The sequence below is a fragment of the Aedes albopictus genome, chromosome 2, assembly GCF_035046485.1.
Source record: "Aedes albopictus strain Foshan chromosome 2, AalbF5, whole genome shotgun sequence".
Taxonomy (NCBI): domain Eukaryota; kingdom Metazoa; phylum Arthropoda; class Insecta; order Diptera; family Culicidae; genus Aedes; species Aedes albopictus.
Window position 1 is genome coordinate 46,959,462 of NC_085137.1, and position 22,840 is coordinate 46,982,301.

The following is a 22,840-nucleotide window of genomic DNA, read 5'->3' on the forward strand; positions in this document are numbered from 1 at the left end:
CATGAAATCTGAAGAAGATTTATTTACCTCGGGATTCCTTCCGCCATTGATCTGTGATGGGATTCCTTTGAGGATTTCTTCTGGAATATTTTCAAGTATTTCTTCAGAGATTGATTTATTAATTCTCTTTGGCTTTTTCCAGGGATTTCTTCGGGGGTTCCTTCATTGGTTCTTTTTAAGATTCCTTTGGAGATTTCTCCCGGCATTTCTTAGGAAATTTTTCCTGAATTTACGTCGAAGATTAATTCAGGGATTCCATCCGGGATTTCTCCCTGGATTGCTTCATTTCTCCCAAGTTTCTTTCATGGATTAGGTGTTTAGGCATATCTCCCGGGCTTCCTTCATTGATTCCTCCCGGGATTTCTTCATTGTTTTCATCAAGGCTTCCTTTAGAGATTCTTTCCGAGATTCATTCGGCCATTCTTTCAAACATTTGTTGCCGGCAGTGATGGAATTGTTCTCATCATGAAGCAATTCGCGAATGAAAAGCCACACAAGGCTTACTCACGATTCCGAGAGTAAACAGTGTGTGAGTTTATTCGCACCCGCCTGCTTCGTGAGTAAGAAGCAAAACGAAAACAAAAACACTCATGAGTTATGTATTCGTGAAGAACTAGTGGAGGCGCGGGAAGTGCATTTATTATTGCAAATCCAGTGATTATCCTTCATAAACTAATGCTTTATGCTTCATTGTTCCTGAAAAGCAGCAGTGTCAGTCGTGAAAATGCGTTTTTCCGTCAAAATGCAAAAAAAAACTCAGGGAATCTTCGCGAATCACAGGCGAGTGCTTACCAGCTTCGTTTACTCACGGGTAAAGTAGCGCGAGTATTTTCGGGCCCCTATTGTTCACGAGTAGGTTTGTTTTGGTTTGTGTCTGCTCAGCTGCAATCTTCATTATTTTCCATCCCTGGTTGCCGGGATTTGTTCCGAAATTCCTTTTGAGATTCCTTCATCAATTTCTTCCAGGATTGTCTGGCATTCACTCAGGTGCTCCCAAAATTTATTATTGGGGTTCTTTATAGGGTTTTTTTTAAATCCTTTTAGGATTTCCCTCAGGGATTCCTCCAAGGTTTTTCCTTAGATTTCACCAGACATTCCTTTTGGGATTCCTCTTAGAATTTCTACTGGGATTCCTCTCCGAAATCGTTCTGAGATTTCGCTTAGGATCCCTTCATTGATTCCTCTAGAAGAGATTTGATTTCTTGCGTGATTCTTTCGCGAGTTTTTCCTTAGAATGTATCACGGAATCCTCCAGGAATTTCTTCAATGATTCCTTCAGAGTTTTCTGTTAGGTTTCAGAGCTTCCACCAGGATTCTTTTAGAGATCTCTTATATTCCTCTAGGATATTCATAAGTACTCTTTGAGATTCTTTCAGGGCGCACTTGGAGATAAGAAAAATTGTATTAGAGGTTCAAGTGATTCAGCTTGGACTACTTTAGAAATTTCTCCAGGGATTCCTTCCTGCATTTTGTCAAGTATTCCTCCTGATATTCATTTGGGCATTGCTCTCGCGAAGTTTTTATTGATTCTGCACGGATTTCCTGTAGGAATTACGATCAGGATTTTTTCAAGGTTCCTTCCAAGAATATCTTCCAGGCAATCCTTCTGAGATTGTTTTAATTTTAGCGCATTTGTCCAAAAGAACACGCAGTCCATGCCTGAGGAAAGGAACAACCGCGTTTTTGCTACCCTTTTACTTCATTCATATGGCAGAAAGCATTGCGGCGTTTCATCGAGCACAGCTGTTGCTTTTCAAGAGGATTTGCCCCGTGGAATTTCGTGCGCAAATTTGCAGCATGGTATTCGATCATATGAGACGCTTCTTTAGGCATTTAATATTAAGATTGAAGGATTCGTCATTGACATAATCGTCATCATTGAAAATTCGAAAGCAGTTTTCTCATTTAAAAGTGACATTTTCGCAGTGAAAAAATGTATTCACTGTATTGCGGGTGGAGAATGGAGTACAGTGAATACATTTTCACTGCGGAAATTTCATTTTAGAACTAGAAAACTGCTTTCGAATTTTAATGATTGACAATATCAATTACGAATATTTCAACCTTAAGCACACATATTCCTAAGGTTGTGCAGTCTTTGTCCAAGCTTGTCATAAGGATTGATCTGTGTAGTATTATGCTTTTGGACATTACTGTAACATGAAGTATTTACGTGTCGGTATGACATTTTCATGAATTTCACTGGCAACAGTGTCCATTGTTGACTAGCTATCGAAATAATGAAAATTAACACGAGAGAAACGACATCTATTTCGCTCATATCGAGCGATCGAATTCTGTTCATTATGATTCTGCGAGACTATAGGCTTCCGTCCCATAGTTTACCAAAGGTAGGGCACCAAGCTGAAATTCATTTCTCTGCTGGACGCTCACTAGCTCGCTCGCAGAATCGTCATGATGATACCAACTGCGACGGAAAATGTGGAGTCGTTTACTTGCTCGTTGCCCATCGTGACCTACCTACCCACCTAGCAATAACCACACGGTGCGCTGCGGGTCAGAGTCAGAAGAATCCATAGCGGCCCTCAGCTCTAGCCCTCACGTTGAACTACAGTTTTCCGTCAAAATGCGCTGTTTCGGGATTGTGTTTTGCAAAAATGAACTAGGTATGTGATCATGGAATACTACTAGAATGTTATTTAATTACTGTTCGACATGATGAATGAATATCATCAGTAATCCGATTGTAACTGATCGCACTACACAGAAATACCTGCAAAGAGGAAGCGCTGCCTGTCGTTGTGGACGTTTCGTTATCCATCCCAACACTCCGGGAGAGACAGAGGTTGCCTGTATTCTGTCTCTCGCCGTGGCACAAGAGCTCGGTCGGTCGCTCGTTTCGCATTCCGATCGACCTGGCTCCAAGGATATACCTACACCGCCGTCTCTGTGATATACGGTAGGGTATATATTTTCATTTTCGCTGTATTTTTACAACCACCACACAGAGGCTGCTGAAACTACTGCCTATAGCCGCTTGCTTCATCGGATGCCTTCTCGGAGGCATCGCCATAGTGTTGGTTCCTCTTTTTTGGGCTATATGTGCAATTCACATCCCGTTGCTTCCTTCCCGGACCGCCGATCCGGGTTGGGCGGTCGATGGAAGAATCGGTAGTAACGGTTGATGGGGGCGGGTTGACAGCAGTTAAGCAATCGAGTCAACGGAACAATGGCAAGTTGAGAGCAGTTGAGACAGATAGAGAGAAGTGTGCCTTTCTTGCATTTGTTTTATGAAATTGTCTTTGAAAGACTTTTCTTGTTTTGTTTCACGTGAGATGCAGTAGATCGTTGCATAATTGTCCAATGTTTTCAATGTCATCTGATATATTATAGGATAACAGTCGATAAAACCGGAGAAATTTAGGCTTCCTTAAATATTAACTTGATTATTAGTTAGTCTGTGTATGTTTTTCTTGTGACATAGGTAAATACTATGAATCATTACAAAGCAGTGCAGTTGATTCTACCCTTCGCTACCCTCTTAGACTTACTTTTGTTACATCAACACAAGGAGTGTAAACGCGAATTTCAACGATGAAGATGCTCCAACTCATGTGGTATGATGAATAAATTTGAATTTTATGATTGTTGGCACCGTCACCCTTGTTTACTGAACTACTGCCTTGGTCATCACTGGTATCAACTACTATGCGACATCATCGTTCCATTCCCTATTAGTTGGCGATATCGAATTTTGCTACTTCGTGTCTTTTCCATTCAACCCACGCCATGACACTAACCATGGGCTTCAGGTTGGCTGATACACACATGCATAAATGTGTAAGGCGCTGTCCATAAACTACGTAGACTTTTTTTCGGTCATCTGAGACCCCCCCCTCCCCCCTCGTAGACTTTTGTTCATACAAAATTTTCGAAATTTGTATGAAGCGTAGACTTTGGCCAGACCCCCCCGTCCCCCCCTAAGAGTCTACGTAGTTTATGGACAGGCCCTAAGTGCTCGAGGAGCACTGGTTGATGGCGGCCATTGACAACGACAACTGCTACTACCGCCAGCAGAGCGCAAGTTACAAAACTCTAGCTTTCGGCGAAAGAGGTTCCACTTGTTTCCGTTAGTCACGCTAGGTGGGTTTTTCGCTTGAGGGTGGGTGCTGACAACGCCGCTAGGTGCTGGCTGGTGGTAGAGTTTTGACGAGTCGACATAACGAAAATTGTAAGCGCTTTCTCATACCACCACCGACTGCCATCGCCAGCAGGATCAGCAAGAAAGGGCAGGTTAGTTGGTGACAGCAGGTGGAAACACGGTTGCTGTGGAACCTGAACACGATATTGTGACCAATTTTTAGGTAGGAGAGTAGTTCACCCATTAGTTGCCCTAATTTACTAATTCACGGAGGAAGGATTATCACAAAAGTTAAATAGTACAACCTTGCTGACGAGACAGTGTTATTTATTCGAGTTTCCGTCTCTCATCATCATCCGCGATGAAACTTTGGAAATGCATATTTAAACTTCCACTGAGCTGGCGGAGCTGAAAATTTGTCCGATTGTTCAATGCAATGTATTCTTACAAACGAGCAATTTCCTATAACCCCTTTCATGCAGTAGAACCTGAAATAGGGTGACTAAGGGTATTATCGGCAGGTTTGTTCTCTTCGTCATATGGGGTTTTTGTGGGCCAAATTGCCTGAAATTTGGGCATATAACTCAGCTTGGTTGGGAAGGATTTGAGGCCAACTCTGATTTCAACAGGTTTCAAAAAACCTCTTTTAACGAAGAGAACAAAACTGCCGAAAATACGTAAGTTCCCCTATGTATTTCCAAAGCATCGGGTTAAGAAATCCCGCTTCATCAGTGCATGAGAACTTCAGGAGCGCAAATCTCAAGAAGCAAACGTCAAATAACAGTGTATTTTTTTATTTTGTTCTTGTTCACTCTTAATAAGCTTAAAATAAGAAGATCAGGTACGCTGGTTTTGTTTACTATCAGATTTGTGCGCTGAAAATCGTGAGTAGGTGCCAAAAGCTTCGAAACCCTCATCATATGGTATTGATGCAAGATGTATTGTCTTCATCCTTTTAGAGTGTTACAGCACTATGAAAAAATCTAAACTTCAGTGGTAGCTGTTTTGACTTTACACTCTTGTTATACATACGTGCTAATTGCTCAACATTAAAAAGTGTAAGACTAAATTATAAGTGCATTATTTCTAGACCACACATTAACTGTGTAACATTTAAAAATTTAGCTCTGTGTTCACAAAATCGTGAAACTTCCATAAATTTTCTTACAATCTAGCTATAGGTATTTACCAGTAACTTTAGTGAACCAAAAAAATACAGACGTTTCACGTGCAGCTCCTATCAGGTATCAGATGGTCGGCTCCGGAAGCAGATTATCCTCACCATGACCATGGTGAGAGTGACGGGTTCGATTCTCGGGCGATCCAGATACCTTTCGTAATGGAAATTTTCTTAACTTCCTTGGGCACAGAGTATCTTCGTATCTGCACCACGACAGGCAAAATGATCTTTGGCAAAGAAAGGCTCTGAGTTGGGGAAGAACTTGAGTTGAGAAGAAGTTCTGTCTTAGTTGCAACGTTACTCTACAAAGAAGAAGAATAAATCAACCGCCTCATGTCTTCTACGAATTTTCATTTTAGAACCTATCCACGTACCAGCATTCGATCTCGTCAAGCTACTATACACTCTGGTAAACTGCCGTGATAAATCGATTACACTTTAATCAGAAGCACCGGTGTGGCGATACATACCTACCTAGTAGATTCTGTGATCCCTGTCAGTCAGCCAGCAGAGCTGTAGCTGTAGCACAATCAGAAGCAAAACCAATATCCCTGGGGCTGCGAGCGAGACTAGTGAGTGTGCTCTGCTGATGTGCCATCCGGGGGGACTCCTGTATAAAGCCTGAGAGAACTGATGATGGTGGCGATGCCACACCACAACAAAGACGACGGCCCGCCGGATAAACTCAACCCATCCCGACCAGACACACTGCTCTCAGCTTCGCAGAGTTCACCACTGCACCGTCATCGTTCTGTCGTTCGTTGACGTTGTTATTCGCGTCCTAGATATGTACAGGGAAGAAGGGTCCTTACCGAGTAGGAATGAACGAATGGCTGCTGCAGCACCGGAGCGGTTCGTTTAATTAAAAATATATTGCATTAAGGCAGGGGGTAAACTTTTTCTTCCGTTTTCTCCCATGGTACCTGCAGCAGGATGGTCCTCTACTTTCGTGTATTACCTTTATGGGGGCAAGTAACAAACGACTGAATCATTTAAGACCTCATGTACACAGAGTCAAATATTTGACAAGGAATGAACTAAATATCAAACATATTTTTTCTATTTGACACTAATAAAAATTCGATCGAGTCCAACAAGATATTTGAGCATTGGATTCTTTTTGGAAAAAAATATTTTACCCTGTGTACTAGGATCTTAAGCTTACCGAGAGCTTTGTATCTTAAGAGGGTTAATCAACATACAATCTGTCGCCTGGCATTCATGCACCAAACGTGAACCACCTGCCAAACAAACATTACCCAACAACTTTTCGCCATCTGCATGAACTCGTTCTGACGCAATGGTGTACTTGTACGGTCTGCCGTGGGCAACTAGCTCCAAAACTTCCCAAGAAAATATTAAATCTGGTTTAAGAACAATGTATTGGTGACACTACTTGTTCAATAAATCACAAGTTCAATAAAAATTTCCTACCACAAAAAATTCCGTGTTGAAGAAATCTCACTGATGATTCCAGGTTTTTCATGGAGGCTGCGCCGCCATGAGTCTCTGTACAGCAGCACAGATTTCACGTTCGAGTTGAAAATTCGGATTTTTGTGCGTCGACTAATTTGAATGTTTTTCCAAACATTTTTTAAACTCGCAAAGGCAGTTGATCTTGGTGCCACCATCGGCCGCCATTTGGCTACCCTTGCACAATGGTCGGAAAAAATAAAGTTCGGCCAAAACTCTTTTTATGTGTTTAATCGAAGTTATAGGTTGTCTAGATACCCGAGCAAAGTCTGATAGCAAATTGAAAACTAATTTTGATGTTGTGATATTGAAAATTTTGATAACTCAGGGTGTTATCGAATTGGTCGTTTTAACGGTTAAAACATCAAAAATGAGAGCATGAAAATGTTCCTGTGATAGCAAATTGAAAACCATTTCTGCTATCGATGATAGCAAATTGATAACTGTTTTTGTGATCGACACAATAAAATTTTAAAATCGCTAAATGTAGAGTTTTTCGATTGATATCTAATCCTAAATGCAATAATACAATTGCACTAATGATATATCCCTAGAATTACTTTACATAGTTTATTAAAAGATTTAAAAACTATTGTAACGCTAAATATTTACATTGGTTTAAAATGACAGCAAACCGAAAGCAAAACTTGAAATCAAATTAAGTAAAGATAAAATGATATCAAAATGTGATATCAAATTGTTGCTGAATACAAATCATGTTTTCTATTTGCTGTAATTTTGTTCTTGGACTTTGCTCGGGTATGTTATAAAGTATTTTTAGTATTTCAAAAGGGGTATTCAAAAACTGTATAGGTCAGTAAACCCCACATTTTATTTTTTATTTTTTGGTAGACAGTCAATTTGAATTGAATTAAATGATCAACTTTCGATCAAATTCAATCAAGTTTGTTCAAAACGTGTAAAAAACGTGGGGAGATAAATTTTATTTAAGTCAAAAATGGAAAAATAACGTAAAATATATGAAAAAAACATGAATTTTTTAATCAGCTCTAATTTGAAAACCGGCAAATTTCTGCAAAATATTTAAACGTAATGTTAATGTACTATTCGAAATTGCGGCGACACGTGACGACACGAACCGTTTTTAGCTTAAAAATTATCAAAATTCCCAAGGTACAATATATGAAAATTTGAAATGTTTTGTGACATATTAATTTTGCACTATACATGCATTCAAACTGTTCAACAACAAGCTTTCATATGCTGGATAACATAATACATATATTACATTCTGAAAATATGAATATTTTACTTTTTTCGAGTGGGGGAACGTCCATAAATTACGTCACGCAAAAATCGACCATTTTCGACCCCCCTCCCCCCTATGTCACACTTTTTGTATTGGACCTCTGAAATTTTTGTATGTGTGGTCACACTTTGCTGAACCCCCCCTCCCCCCTCAAAGCGTGACGTAATTTATGGACGTTCCCTGGTTCGTTTTTCAATTTTGTGACATAGGCCACTTTGGCAGTGAAAATGTCATTGAAATATAAAAGCTGGTATGCTTTGAATTAAGAATCATAAAACTACAATACATTCACTTTGTTATAAGATAAAAATAAGTTTAAGAAATCAAATTCGTTTTTTGGGAGTTTTGGCCGCCCCTTTGTATGCAACTCGACCAATGACACATTCCAGCGTAACGGGACACCGCGAGGAACTAACTTTCGTGAACAAATGACGTCTGCAATCAATTATAATGTTCATGATCATATGGTTTAACAGGTTTTATAACAAGCTTATTAGATGTACTTGCTGATGCAATACTTGTTCTATGAGGCTTAGGTTCCAATTTACTTTATATAACATGTTACATTTCGTAACGGGACACCATCGCAGAAATCTTCTTTTTGAAATTTTCAATCTGAAATGCGTATATTAGCACTGTTATGAAGATTTGAATAATAGAGTCTTCTAGACATTTCTTCTTTGGATTGATGTGAACAATATTGCCGAAGTGAGTTTTACTGAGAAATGTATAGTTTTGGAAATATTCTTGATTTAGTTTTGGGAGCGCAGCGTTACGCTCGCGTGAAAACAGTGTTTTGCAAATGGTGTCCCGTTACGGCTAAAGTCATCTAGTTGTAGATTGAATGCTTTGCTAGATAGAATGTTGGTGTCTTCGGAAATATTTTTCAGACAGAGAGTAGCTGTCCGGCAGTACACCAATAGTCCTTCAAACCCTCTCTGGCCCTATGGTGGCCATATGAATGGGCCCTGGGGAACCTGTTTCGAGTTTTATTTAACCTTCACGTATCCGACCCTCTACAACTCATTTTCAAAATGCTGGCATTTCGCCAATTTTCATCCGATTTTTTTTGTAAGTCACCCTCAATTGATCATAAATTGGAGCTAGTTTATTATACTCAAGTGGCCATGCAATATCCGGAACAATTCCGGAGATATTCCGGATTGTGCTGGGATGCAGGGGGTTGTAAAAATGGCTAAAAGTGATTATTTCGTATGTTGTTGTGTTTGAACCATCGATTTCTAACGACATTTTTGTTGCGAATAGTGAAACACAACTGCTATAACCAGATTTAAATCAGTTGGCCCATCCGGATTCCCGTGACAGGTTCCGCGAGGCCTCATTGGGGACACTTCTGGCTTTCAACCTAAACATGCCGTGCGACATATCAATCTTCATGATTTCGAATGACTGAGTCAGAAACGATAGACCACAGACAAACAGACGTTACACTGGCGAAATTTCTATCGACCATGCTTTTAACGATCATTTTATATCTTTATAGTTGTCGCTTTCACAACCAAAGGCGGGCACATCGTTTTTATTTGCATTTGACGTTTAACACTAGCGCCTTCTGTTGACGATATTGCACAACGCAGTGTTTCGTGAAACATGGTGATGGTAGTGTGAACTGGGCGATGATTTTCACGAAAATTGTTCTAGGTGTTACGTATGTTTGTCTGTGGATAGACTGAAGTATGTATCAACTAAATGGCCACCTCGGAACATTTAGCACAGGTTCCACGAGGGTGTCATCGGGAACATTTCTGGTTTGTAACCAAAACATGCCGAGCGACGTATCAATCTTCATTTCGAAAGAATGGGATAGAAAAAAATGACTTAAGTATGTATCAACTGATATGGCCGCTTCGTAACATCTTGAGCAGGTCCGCGGGGGCCTCTCAAACACAACACACACGAAATAATCACTTTTAGCCATTTGGCAAAACAGATCCCTTCCTCACCCCCTGACCCCAGTACAATCCGGAATATCTCCGGAATGGTTTCGGATACTACATGGCCATTTGAGTGCAATAAATAAGCACCAATTTATGATCGATCGAGGGCGACTTAAAAAAAAATCGAATGAAAATTGACGAAATGCCAGCATTTTGAAAATGAGTTATCGGAGGTCGAATACTTGAAATTTAATTGTATCTCCAAAGCTATGGTTGGGCGACGTATCTATCTTCGCGGTTTGCCCATATTCTACATTATAATGATCCGAATAAGATTCAATGATATCTATAGTACATTCTTCCAACAAAGTCTTTTCAAGCATATGTCGCATGTTGCTTTAATCCTTTATTGGAAGGCTCATGCGCCTTGGAATTAAAGGAGCCAACTTTCGCTGAAATAAATTTTACATTTTAAAGGGGATTTTTCTTTTATTCTATGTTAGTTTTGGAGAACCGTTGAACTTGCCGTTTGGTCAAGGTTAGAGAGAACAAAGTTTATTTTTTTTAGGGGATGGGATTATGGGGGCTTTCCGTTGATATTTAGCTAACGACAACCAGTAAGGATACAAACAAACGGATTTCGAGAAGAAAAAAAAGTTGTCAACCAAAACGACAAGACCTCCCTCTTTCAATCAACGGTTACTAATTTATATCATCACAAAAAGTAATGCTACGCCATTTTCGTGATGCATATTTTACACTTTTTTTTCAATAAGAAAATAAGCTTCAAAATATGTTTGTCGTCATAAAAGAAAATATATACGGTGATGTATGGGGTAAAGAAGGAATGCCAACCATCACTTCGGGATCTTCAAGTTTTGAACGCTGTGTGATTCTATAAACCTTTTTATACATCATGGTGGTAATTCATAGGACATATTAAAAAGGTTATAGCTTTTAAAGAGTATGCTGTCATCACAAAACTTAATAAAACATCACTTTTTATACTGATCCACCAGAATACCTGCCCTTTGTTTACGTAGTTCCAGTGGAGAGCTGAGAAGTGGGTTTTGTTCCAGTAGGGGCGTTACATCAAGAAGGATAATGAAAATATATACACCCTATAATATCATGTCATCATGGTTACAGATTTTTGGTTAAATATTTGATCAAACCAAACTTATTTATCCACTTATGAATGTCTTTAAAATTTTCGTAACGGGACACCAAATCTACGCACCCATTGTAACGCCTAAGATAACGCGTCGATCAAGGTAACCCATATGTTGGAAGAAAGGTCTCCACGAGTACTAAGAGAATCCTGAAAATCATTTTTCTAAAGATAGTAATAAATTCGCTATTACAACAAATATACTGTTTTCGTAACGGGACACCATTAAATTGCGGCTATTGCAAAAAGTGCTTAAAACATATCAAAACCCATTTTTATGAAAAGTGTCCTTTGAGTGTATAAAATATACGTTATTATACTACATTAATAAAAAATAGTTATAATGTTTTCGAACTTTACCGTGCCAGCAGGCATATTTGAAAATTATCAATAAAAAATTTCATTTTTTTTACATAAAATGCTATTACTTCACCTAGCTATTTAAATACGTAACTAGTCAAATTTCAAGTAAAACAAATGGTTTTCCTAAGATTGAATCTACCCTTTTTCATATGCTGGAAAGCTTGGGGCGAAACAATTACTTTGATATTTCACATCCTTGGGGTAGAGGTGCGTGGAATGTGTCCAATGTGCATTGGGAGCTTTGAACATTCTCCACTGCCTAGCTACCTAGCTACTGTGAAGCTGGAAGGATTGACCGTGTTTACATCCAACGATTTGGTCTTGTTGACGTAGTTGATGGTGAGACCTGTCGCCAAAGGAGCATCCATTAAGTACGTCACGCTAAAATTGGGATTTTTGACTCCCCTCATCCCTTCGTACGGGCTTTCCTATACCTAATACATTGCTTGCCACACTTTCACAGACCCCCGCTCCCCCTAGGACCGTGACGTACTTAATGTATGGTCCCCAAGGAGCGATCAGCAAGATTATCGAGCTCACTCTACATGTCAAAGCGCCGTTGAGCTAGGAGAGCAACGTCATCAGCTAGTTTGAAGTTATTTAGGTGCTCCATGGTAATGGGCTGCCACAGCAACCTACGATTTGGTTCACGATCAAACGCACTTACCAGGATCTCATCGATTACGATAAGGAACAGTAGTGGTGTTCATTATCGGGTTCTGTAACGGTTTTTTGGGTTTCAAGAACAGTAGGTTTATGGCCTAACATCCCCTACGGTGCGGCTACCACCTTAGGTATAGCTTCCGGTGGAGCATTTCATACTCAGTCGCTGGATGCCAGAACAGACGCTGTTTGAGCCGCACCTTCTTGATGAACACTCGAACAGTCGCTTGGGACGTACAATCTAGCTGAAGTCAGAAGGCTGCACTATCAGCTAAGCAAACAACTTCCTTGTGCATTCCTATGAAATTAAATTCGGGGTTGTAATCGAATGCCTAATATTCGTCATGAAAAAGGTGAAGTTTGTAAAAAGCAATAAAACAATCGCCTCGTGACATGTAGTTAGAGTGATGCGAAATCATGCCGTTCGACTAAACTATTTCAAATTGATCAGCATGCTATAAAGAGACCTCAGAGTGGCACAGAAGAGTAACAGAAACCCACTGATTCATTCATCACAATGGATGACTAGCAGAGTCCGTCCGTATTACCGGAGGAAGTCAACGAAAGTCCATTTTTAACAGAGCAGAGCAGAGCTCAAATGACCGAGAAGAAGAAAAAAAAACTTGACTTTTTTACATTTTATTATTATTCATTTCGAATGCGAACATTGGCTGTCTCTCTGTGGCGGAGTGGTGATGGTTCCACCTCGATAGCCAGCCAACTAGAGTTTACCTCGCACAACTGACCGCCCGAGATCTGAGACATATGTGTGCTGTTAATTGCTATAGTTTTGCTGAAATTGGAAAAGGTCTTCAACAGCGTTGAGCTAGCAGCAGCGGCAGCAGCCGGACAGCAGGGTAGCACCAAGCAGGTACACAAATCAAAAAATTAAAGTATACATGGAGAAGAAGAAAAATGCGTGGCGATTTTAGTTGTTTTTTTGAAGGATGGAGAGGCCAAGCGGTTGAAACTCGCACATACAAGTGGATCGCGTGTGAAGGGTGAAATACAACAAGAGAGTCAAGTTAAGTGTGTTCAATATACGATATAATTCGAACGAACAACAACAGCAGCAATCTTGATGGGCTGAACAGGAAATCCGAAGAGTGCCGCCTCGCTAAGTTATATGATATTTGCTTTTGGGTTTGAATCAGATTATCAATGTTCAGGTGAGGTCATAAATTCGGTTAATAAATACTGAGAAAGCTGATACGCATTGGCTTCAATTTGACTGATGAAATGAAAAAAAGACACATTCCGTGGTATTTAGGCTCAATAGTTGACAAGATAGACTGACTTTTAAATCTATGACGAACATCTACAGAATCATGCAAGTAGGTTTGTGGCCTTATGTGAACCGTTTTCAAATAATGTTGAAGTTTTAACGTTTCAACAATTTTGCATGTCATGTATTTCGGGTAGTACACACGAAGATACTATATTTTTGAGCCGACCGGGAATGGAACCCGCCACTCTCAACATGATTTTGCTGATTACCCACGAGTTTATTGCTTCAGCTATATAGACCAGGGGTTCTCACGGTCCATATAGCTGCAACGGCATCACTTCGGGTATTTAGCAAGACCATGCTGAGGATTTCCTGGTTATATTCCTGAATTACAACCAACAGAGAGCTAAGCTCCCCTACAATTTATATTAATTACGATCCGTATGTCATTTAATTCGTATTCCAGTGCTGACACTCGGATGACTGGTTGCCTCCTCCGCATCCCACACACAAAAACTTTTTTCGTTTCTCTAGAATCTGTCGGTTTCTCTCTGAAACGATTTCTTCCGACATCTTCCACCCTCCTTTCCCTGCAGCAGAAATAAAACAAAGTTAGTGTCAAACAAAAAGAAAAATCACTCCCATAAGCCAGCAAACGAAAAAAAAGCAAAAACCCGTAATCGACTAAAACCAGCACGTCCGCTTTTTCTCCGGTGACATACTGGGGCTTGGCCACACTGCTGCTGCTGTGCAGTTTTTCCCCATTTCGCAATCAGGTCTCCGGGCTCGCTGGAGCGGAACCCAAAGAGCGAACTCCGCCACAACAGTTAAGATGGAGGCAACCGACGAGTCCAATTCATCAACGGCAGCAGAGCAGTAGCGAGAAAGACAATTTTCCACGGCAACTGTACCTGCTCTGCTTCCACCGCACATTGAACCCCTCCCCAGTCCACCACACGCTATCTATCTGCCGTACACTTCGGCTATCCTTACGTGCAACCCGGCTTGTGGAGAGAGGTGGAAAACGTATCTAAACTACCACCATCCCAGCCCAGCATGACTCGACTCCGACTGTCCTGAACCTGAGCGGGTGTGTCGGTAGGCGCAAGTGCTAGGTTATGTGCGGTGTGTTCCAAGCGAGATATTCATTTCTCCGCTGCCCGATGCCCTCCATTCCATAATCTCCATCCTGCTCAAGTGTATGTCCCCAAACGCGGGTCGGGGAATCATCCCGGAAATTCTGGGCCCTGCGCGCTCCGTGAGGAATATCTAATTTTCCACTTTTCATTTTGCGTGCCTCCGCATTGTGCGCCTCTGCGTCCGTCCCTTCAACCTCGCTGGCTGGTGATATTGCTTTGTCCTCGGCGAAGAAGGCTCCGCCGTATAAGGCACAAACAACAACCGAACGAAGGACGAGAGACCGACTAGCAACGGTGGCACGAATCCGACATCTTTGTCTACGGCTAACGTTGTCCTCCTGGCATGGCTACCGCCCGCGAAGGGATATAGGAAGTTGGTGGAAGGTGCAATTTCTCAAGGGATTTCGACGAAAAAAAAAGCGATTGGGTTTTCACCGGTTTTTGTGTTGCGCGCCTTGCTTATTTGGTTTTGATGTAGGTGGATGCTGCAATGTCGTTGGTTCCACGTATTATCGTTTATAAAGCAGGACATGCTCTAACTCAGTGAATATAATAAGCATTATGTAACGTTTTGAGATATATTGGTAAATTTTTAAAATACAGATCAAATATAAAAAATATCACACCGAATACTTTAGCCATTATTTTTTTTCCTTTTATTTTTTTTGTGTTAAGGCAACTTCACAGGAGTATCTTCTGGGGATTTCTCTAGAAACTCATGTGTAGATTATTCAAGAAATGTTATCTGGGGAAAACTCTAGGAATGTTTGCTTCAGAAATTCTTTAGGAATTCTTTCTGGTAATTTACCTAGGAATTCTTCCTGGAGGGTTCCTCCGGAAATTTTATTTGCTGATTCCTCCAAGAAGTCATTCTGGGGATTGCACCAGCTGGATATAGGAATTTCATCTAACGATAACTCGAGGAATTACTTGTGAAGACTCCTGAACAAATAATTTCTGTCTGGACATTCCTCCAGGTTTCTTTATGAAAACTAGGTTAAACTAGAATTCCTCTTAGACAGGGTGGCCACCCAACCGGGAAAACCGGGAAAACCGGGAATTACCCGGGAATCACGAAGAACCGGGAAAAACCGGGAAAAAACCGGGAATTTGTTAGAGGAAACTCGTGGTAAAAATACGTATTGATTCGTTTTATTTTCAGTGTATGAATTTATCTCATTTTTGAAGACCTTGACTCGTTTGTTTACTTTCCTCTGTGCCCTGTAGAAAAGTGAGCTACTTCGATGCCACTTCATTCTCTTTTCTGTCAATGTCTCGGTGCCGCGCAAAAGTGGTGTTTTTTACTATTCATCAACGTTTCGAGTTAAAAAAAAATCGCTGATTTAGTCGATCGGACGATATTCTGTTATCTTTAAGTTGTATTTCGTTCATCAGGTAATATTCTGTACACGATTTTTCTGCTACCTAACATAAACAATGTTTTTGTTCTTTAATATATCGACAGCAATGTCTACCAGCTACAACGCGAGATACGAGGACGCATTCCCCTGGTGTGCTCCCGATCCGAAAGACGCGAAGGCGGCGGTCTGCAAATGGTGCTGCAAGAAAATACGGATCGAATCCATGGGCAGAGTTGCGCTGGTCAGCCACGAAAAAAGCAAAACGCACAAGAGTCAAATACTGGTTCAAAACACTAACCTAAAAATCCAGCATTTGCCCTCAAGTAAGTAGTGATATTAATGTTATGTGCTGTAGCGCTTGATAATGTGTTTCTTTTAGATACATCTCAGTCGAACTGCCCATTGGTACAACGGGAAAGCCTTGCATTGAATATACCAACAGCATCGAGCAGCACCGAAAAGCAAAATCCGGATGTTTCCAGCGTCATGAAGAAGTACATGCTCAACGAACAAGTTACCAAAGCTGAAATTTTGTGGGCCCTGGAGACAATTGCCACGCACAACTCGTACCGCAGTGCTGCAACAAATACCAATCTGTTCAAAAAGATGTTCCCGGATAGTCAGATCGCTGCCAAACTCGAGATGGGCCGTACCAAAGTTGCCTACATGATTACATACGGTCTTGCACCGTACTACACGAACGAGATTTTCAAGGAACTCAACACAATCTCTGAGCTGGTCATTGGATTCGACGAGACGCTGAACAAGATATCCCAGCGGCAGCAAATGGACATCAGCGTGAGATATTGGAACGAAAAAAAGGCAACTGTGGACAACCGGTATCTAGGGTCCGCGTTCCTAAATTCTTCCCGTGCAGTGGATCTCCTAACTGGATTGAAACTGTGTTTTGAAAGAAATCCAGCTCTTCTTAATAATGTCATCCAACTAAGTATGGACGGTCCAAATGTAAACTGGAAACTGCTGAAGGATTTCAGTGGCGAGATGCGCAACTTAAGAGGTATTCCGTCATTCGATTTGCTGAGTATTGGTAGTTGTGGTCTACACGCTGTCCACAATGCCTTCAAAGATGGTATGAAACACACGAAGTGGAGCCTCGACGAGTTCCTGCTTTCTCTGTACCATCTCTTCAAAGACTTTCCATTACGCCGGTCGGAATACACAGAGATCACAGGATCCAATCTGTTCCCCTTGAAGTTTTGCCCTGTTCGCTGGATAGAGAACTTAAGTGTTGCTGAACGTGCATCTAAAATGGTTCCTTTCTTGCGGGTGTATGTGACTGCAGTAACAAATCAGCGTGAAAAAAAGATGAAAGAAAGCCACCCTTCATTCAAACGGAGTTTCGGTGCTGTTAGTCAGTCTAGGCGATTTGCGGTTGTAGAGAAGGCTATGTCTGATCAAATGTTAGGTCCAAAGTTGGCCTTTTTCATCTCATCTGCGGCTGCCGTGGAACCTTTTTTACGCGAGTTCCAGTGCGATGCTCCTATGGCTCCGTTTTTATTCGAAGAATTGACTGCTCTCATCCACTCCACTATGACCAAAGTTCTGAAACCACAATGCATAAACGTAAAAGCCAAAGCGATAACCGAAATAGAGCTTATCGACAGCAACACTCTCCCAACATTACAGGTTGATGTCGGGTTTGGGGTTAAAGCAGCCATCAAATCTAGCATGGCTCGTGAAAAGATTTCGGAGAAAACTGTACTACAATTTCGGAATGATTGCAAAGCGTACTATGTCGCATTTCTGAGAAAAATGTATGACAAATCTCCACTGTCTCACGGTTTCACGAGGTATATTTCGTGTATTAGCCCGGACACCATCGTACATTCACCTGATATCGCGCAGAAACGGCTTGAATCTTGTTTGGATTACATGGTACAAAGAGATCAGATGGCAGGTTCGGTAGCTGATAAAGTACGCGAAGAATTCTCCAAAGTTGTGAACATGCCGAGTGTAAAATCGTCTCTTGCGGCATACCGGCGAAATGAGCAACGCTTGGACTCTTTCTGGGTGAAACTGCTGGCAGAAACTGGAAAAGATTTCCCAAGCCTCTTGGTATTCCTGAAAAAGATTTTAATTCTATCGCATGGCAACGCTACATTGGAGCGGGGTTTCTCGGTGAATAAGGAATGCCTCATTGTCAATCTACTTGAGGAGAGCTTAGTAGCACAGAGAATTGTCCATGATGCGATTCTGAATGCTGGCCAAGTTTCGGATGTTGAGATTGATAAAACGCTAATTCAATATGCGCGAAACGCCCATGGACGTTACCTGGAAAACTTGGAAAAGAAAAGGAATGAAAAGGCACAAAAAGACGACGAAGCATCAAAGAAAAGGGCAACAGCTATGGTGATCAAGGAGTTGGAGTCCAAAAAGGCTAAGATCCTTGCAGAAGCCCACAAAGAAGCGGCTTTGCTTGATGACCAGATGAAAAGCTTGATTAAGTAATGTAAATGTTAATATGTTGTTAGCAGTGTACGCAGAATATGCCACCGCAAGCGAAAAATAGGCAACAAAGAAGGCACGGCAACAACGCTTTGTTTTTTCGTTAGCAGATAATGACAAAATCGCTCCCGAGTTTGTTTACAACAAAAACGGTAGGAATATTTGTCTCGTTTTATCCACATCGTGAATTTCGCATTGTTTTACAACTGAAACTCAACTCTGAGGTTTGTAAGAGTCCTGTTTCGTCCAAATGCTTATGAATTCGATAATGTGGATCGAAAAATTTAGCAGAAAAGCCGGAATATCAGCACACGCACGGCAAGCGATGTTTGTTTTATTGTTCTCATCACCTGACATGCGATTGTTGCAGAGCGCCTTTGTTACCAACATGCACCGCTTAGGACAAAGCGTTTGTTTTTCGGCGTGATCCGTTTATCGTACCCTGGTTGTTAGGCTTCAACGTCTATTAATGTAAATAAAAAGAATTTCAATGGCAGAATATAATCTTTTATTTGTATGATCCAAGAAGTTTCTTGAGCGATTCCTTTCGAACACGAAACTGGGCTTATCATGAAGAATGAGTGAACAAGAAGGAAAAGCTGCGCACGCTAATGGTTTGAACGCCAACATGTTTTAAACCAACCGGGAAATTATAGTATACCACCGGGAAAAACCGGGAAAAAACCGGGAATTTGAAATCTTGAATTGAGTGGCCACCCTGTCTTAGAATTTAGCCCAGGAAATAATGCATGAATTTTATCTGTTTTTATCCAGGATTTTCTGGAGATTCAAAACAAATCCTAGAGATTTAATGAATAAGCTCCTGTAATCTTTCTAGAAAAAAAAAACTCTTGGAGAAAACCCAGTAAACAAAGTATTGAGAAGATTCTGAAAACGAGGAAGGCAAGCAGAAGCTCTTAGTGAATAGAGGAATCTAAAGACGAATACATGAATAAATTTCCCAAGGAACTCCTGCAAAATTTATTTCCAGATTTTTTTCCGGTCAACCAGTGATCGTAGAAGATGTTGCATAAGATGTTAAAGTGGAGGCAATTTGCGTACATTTCACACGTGGCTAAATGGAGGCATGCACGTATATGGCCTCCAATTTATTATCTTATGCAACATCCCATACAACTACTGGTTGTCTGGGTTGTTTTCGTGGGATTTCTTTTGGAGTTTGACCAGAGATTTCGCTTGGGACTTCTCGCAGAAGATTCCTTCCGGTGTTGATCCTGGGATGTCTCTAAGTTTTTCTGGATTTAGCCTGGTTTTCTCCTAGGATTTTTTTCTCCAATGTGCCTTCTCTTCTGTAAGAGCTTTTGCTGATGTTTCTCTTTGAGTTCTTCCAATGATTTCTTAGTGTTTCTTGCAGTTATCCACCAGAGATTATTTTATTACAGATTTTCTCGGGATTATTTCGAGAGCTCTTCCTGAAATCTCTACCAGTAAAACAGTCTCGAGAATCTGCATGCTACTTTTGGATTTCTTTGTTGCTCACGGAGTTCTTGCAGGGATTTTTAAGGAGTTTTTTTTGTCTTGGAAACGTCTCCTGAGGTACTTTCCTGGGCTTCCTGAGTTCCTGGAAGAATGTCTACAAAAATCTCTCAAAAATCCAGAAAGAAACTGTAGGAAGCTATCCCGGAAAACTAGTAAGAGAAGTTCCTCAAGGAACTGTGAATAATATGAAACGATCTACGGAGGAGAAAGTCAGCGAAAAACTCTGGAAGCATATCGGGAAAACCTCTGGAAATATCTTGGGAGGTACTCTAGCAGAGACCCTGTGAAAACTCTTGCAGAAGGGAGGAACTCTAGTGGAAATAACAACGGAAAAATCTCGGAAGGACGACATGTAAGGTGCATAGGAGGAACATGGAAACACCTCTGGATGGAAACTTGAGAGAACTAGAGAAAGCCAGGAAAAAACTCCTGGAGTTAAAATTTTGGTTAAATAAAAGGAATAACACGCGGGAAAAAATCCATGAGAAACAACTGCGAAACAACTTAAAGAAAGAATAACGTTAGAATTCTAAGGAGAAATCCCGAATGGAATTCAAGGAAGAATCATGAATAAATCTCAACATTACTACACCACCAGCACAGAGAACAGCTTCCATCAAGTTTAGTTGGAAAACTGTATAAGGGATTTAAAGGTTAAATGGTCTGTGGGATTACTGATTGGAGTCCTGAGGGCTTTTTTTTTGGTTTTTATCTTGTGAATGTCATTTATTTGTAAAAGATATCTTCGGACGAAATGTCAAAGGAATTTCTTGCGTTTAACCCAAAAAAAGCTGGATAAATGTAAAAAAATCCTTAATCGATTATCATTTTATGTTTGAAGGATTTTTCTTGGGAGAATTCAGGGATTTCGTGGAATTTCTTAGTTTATTAATCTTGCGCATTGTCTTATAAGTTTTTTACTTAATTTTTGGGGATACTTCTTAATAATTTTGGGTAAGTGTATAAATGTTATAAAACTCCCAATATGAAGTACTCGATCTCTCTTATATTCTACTTCTAATTCCACCTTCAATCCGCTGAAGTAAAATCTAACTACTGAAGCCTTTCATAAACCTAATGAACTCCCTGAAACCACTCGAAATTTCCTGAAACCGCTCAGAAAACCACCGGAGACCCGTAGAATTTCCTTAGGAGGAGACTATCAATCCCCGTTTTTCAAATATTTGTTAATGTTTTCACTTTCAATATCTGACCAAAGTTGATTTATTCAGCATTAAACAATAAAAATGCACCACACGAGAAAAAATCCATTCCCAAAAACATGACTAAAAAGTCATAAAATCTTAAAATATGCCGCTTCATGATATCATGACTACAAGTCATAATATCATGACGAAAACGACGAATATCATATTTTTTTTTACAATTTTCATAAAAAAAAGTCATGGTTGCCTGAGACCATACGACAAACCCTTTCTTGTTTATCCTTATGCAACATTATAAGTCTGAGTCATAAAACCATGCCGCTGAGTCATAGAATTCTGCCGCTGATTCATTAAACCATAAAACAGTGGCATGAAGGAATGCAACAAAACAAACGTTTGCGAGTTTTGTAGTAAATGTCACCCATGAACGTCGTCACCCAGCGTCCATCGGTGGATACGGGAATAGGTCCATGCACACTGTCAATGGACTGCGTTGTTGCGTTCATACCAAGTTCGTCGATCAGTGGATAAGTGTTACCTCGGCCGCAAAAACGACCAGTCTTGTTTCCATCGTATACGGGAGCAAGCTCCACTCCACACCCATTCCGATTGGCTGTGTTTCCTGGTAAGACAAAGTATTTTGTAAAAAATAGTATAACTCTAACCTTATCAGTTTTTCAGAACAATACTGTGAAGTGAACACTCTGTTGAGGATCTTCTGTAGCAAAAATGAAAAGGAAAATTCAACATAAATTATGCTATCGGAGTTAAGAACTACCAAAAAGTGATTGAAACTAGAAGCAGTTAAAAGTTAATTTAGTTTAACATTTGTAGCTAAGTAGTCTCCCATTAATCTCCTTAGCATCGTCACTCCCATCGATTTTCACGTATTTTGCTTTCTAAAAAGCTGAGTGGTTGGTACGAGATGTCCCCATTCAATGGCTTTATTGTAAAACCAATAACGCTGCACAGTAGGCCTGGCCGCTTCAATGCTTGTAATGCATTTCCGATGTACTGCAAACATTAATAATGACAAGAAAAATGGTAGAATTAGTCGATTCCATCATTTTCCAGGATTCTTCCAATGAATGGCTGTGTATGTGTAGACTAGATAAGACATTTGCAGCTAAGTAGCCTCCATTTGATTAAAAGCGGTTTCTATATTTTTGTTGATGAAACCAAAATCAAAAACGATAAGTACGAGTTCCAAGAATAAGGCTTATGATTTCGTAAATTTTCGTCATGATCCAGAGTACATGCAGCATGATTTCATGCTATGTTACTGCAAATCTCATCATGATATCATGCCGATTTTTATGGTGTATATCCATAACATAAAAACACAAATGCACCAAGACAAGAAATGTTATAGCAAAAAATGCTGAAGTCAAATCATGTTGGTCTCCTCAGTAAGTTTATTCGTCATCACACAATAAACATATTTGTTCAAGTCACCATAATGATATGACGTGGTGCATTTTTATAGTCCGATACTGTAACCATCAGTGTAATGTACAGTCAGGTCTTTTTTTACGCGGCCGCGTAAATGAAAACTCCATACAAAAAAAATTTCATCGTCTTATTTTTGCATGATTCGTCGAGAAATGGTGAGACTTTTTTTACACGGTTTTTCGAATTTTGAACTGAGTTTTTTTTTTTTACGCGGTACGTATCCCCCGCGTAAAAAAAAACCTGACTGTATTTTTATTCTCACAGCCAAGCTTTCAGCTCTATTGTCCACTTGGTCAATTGTAATCACACACCGTGAGCGATTACAATTGACAGCTGCAGTTACATTTTCTACAGCGCCTAAATGTGTTCTATTCTAATTCTACTATATCGAACTGGTTGCCTATGTGC

At 40.4% G+C, this 22,840-nt stretch overlaps 2 protein-coding genes across 10 annotated transcripts in view; both read left to right on the top strand.

Annotated features, from left to right (window-relative positions):
- The window catches only part of LOC109421509 (uncharacterized), a 486,639-nt gene that overhangs the window by 90,343 nt on the left and 373,456 nt on the right, over window positions 1-22,840 (top strand). The window lies entirely within an intron of this gene.
- LOC109425775 (uncharacterized) lies at window positions 1,964-22,178 on the top strand. The gene is made up of 2 exons (XM_019701098.3): window positions 1,964-16,171; window positions 16,228-22,178. The coding sequence occupies exons 1-2, from the start codon at window positions 15,925-15,927 to the stop codon at window positions 18,315-18,317; spliced, it is 2,337 nt and encodes a 778-aa protein (XP_019556643.2). The 5' UTR covers window positions 1,964-15,924; the 3' UTR covers window positions 18,318-22,178.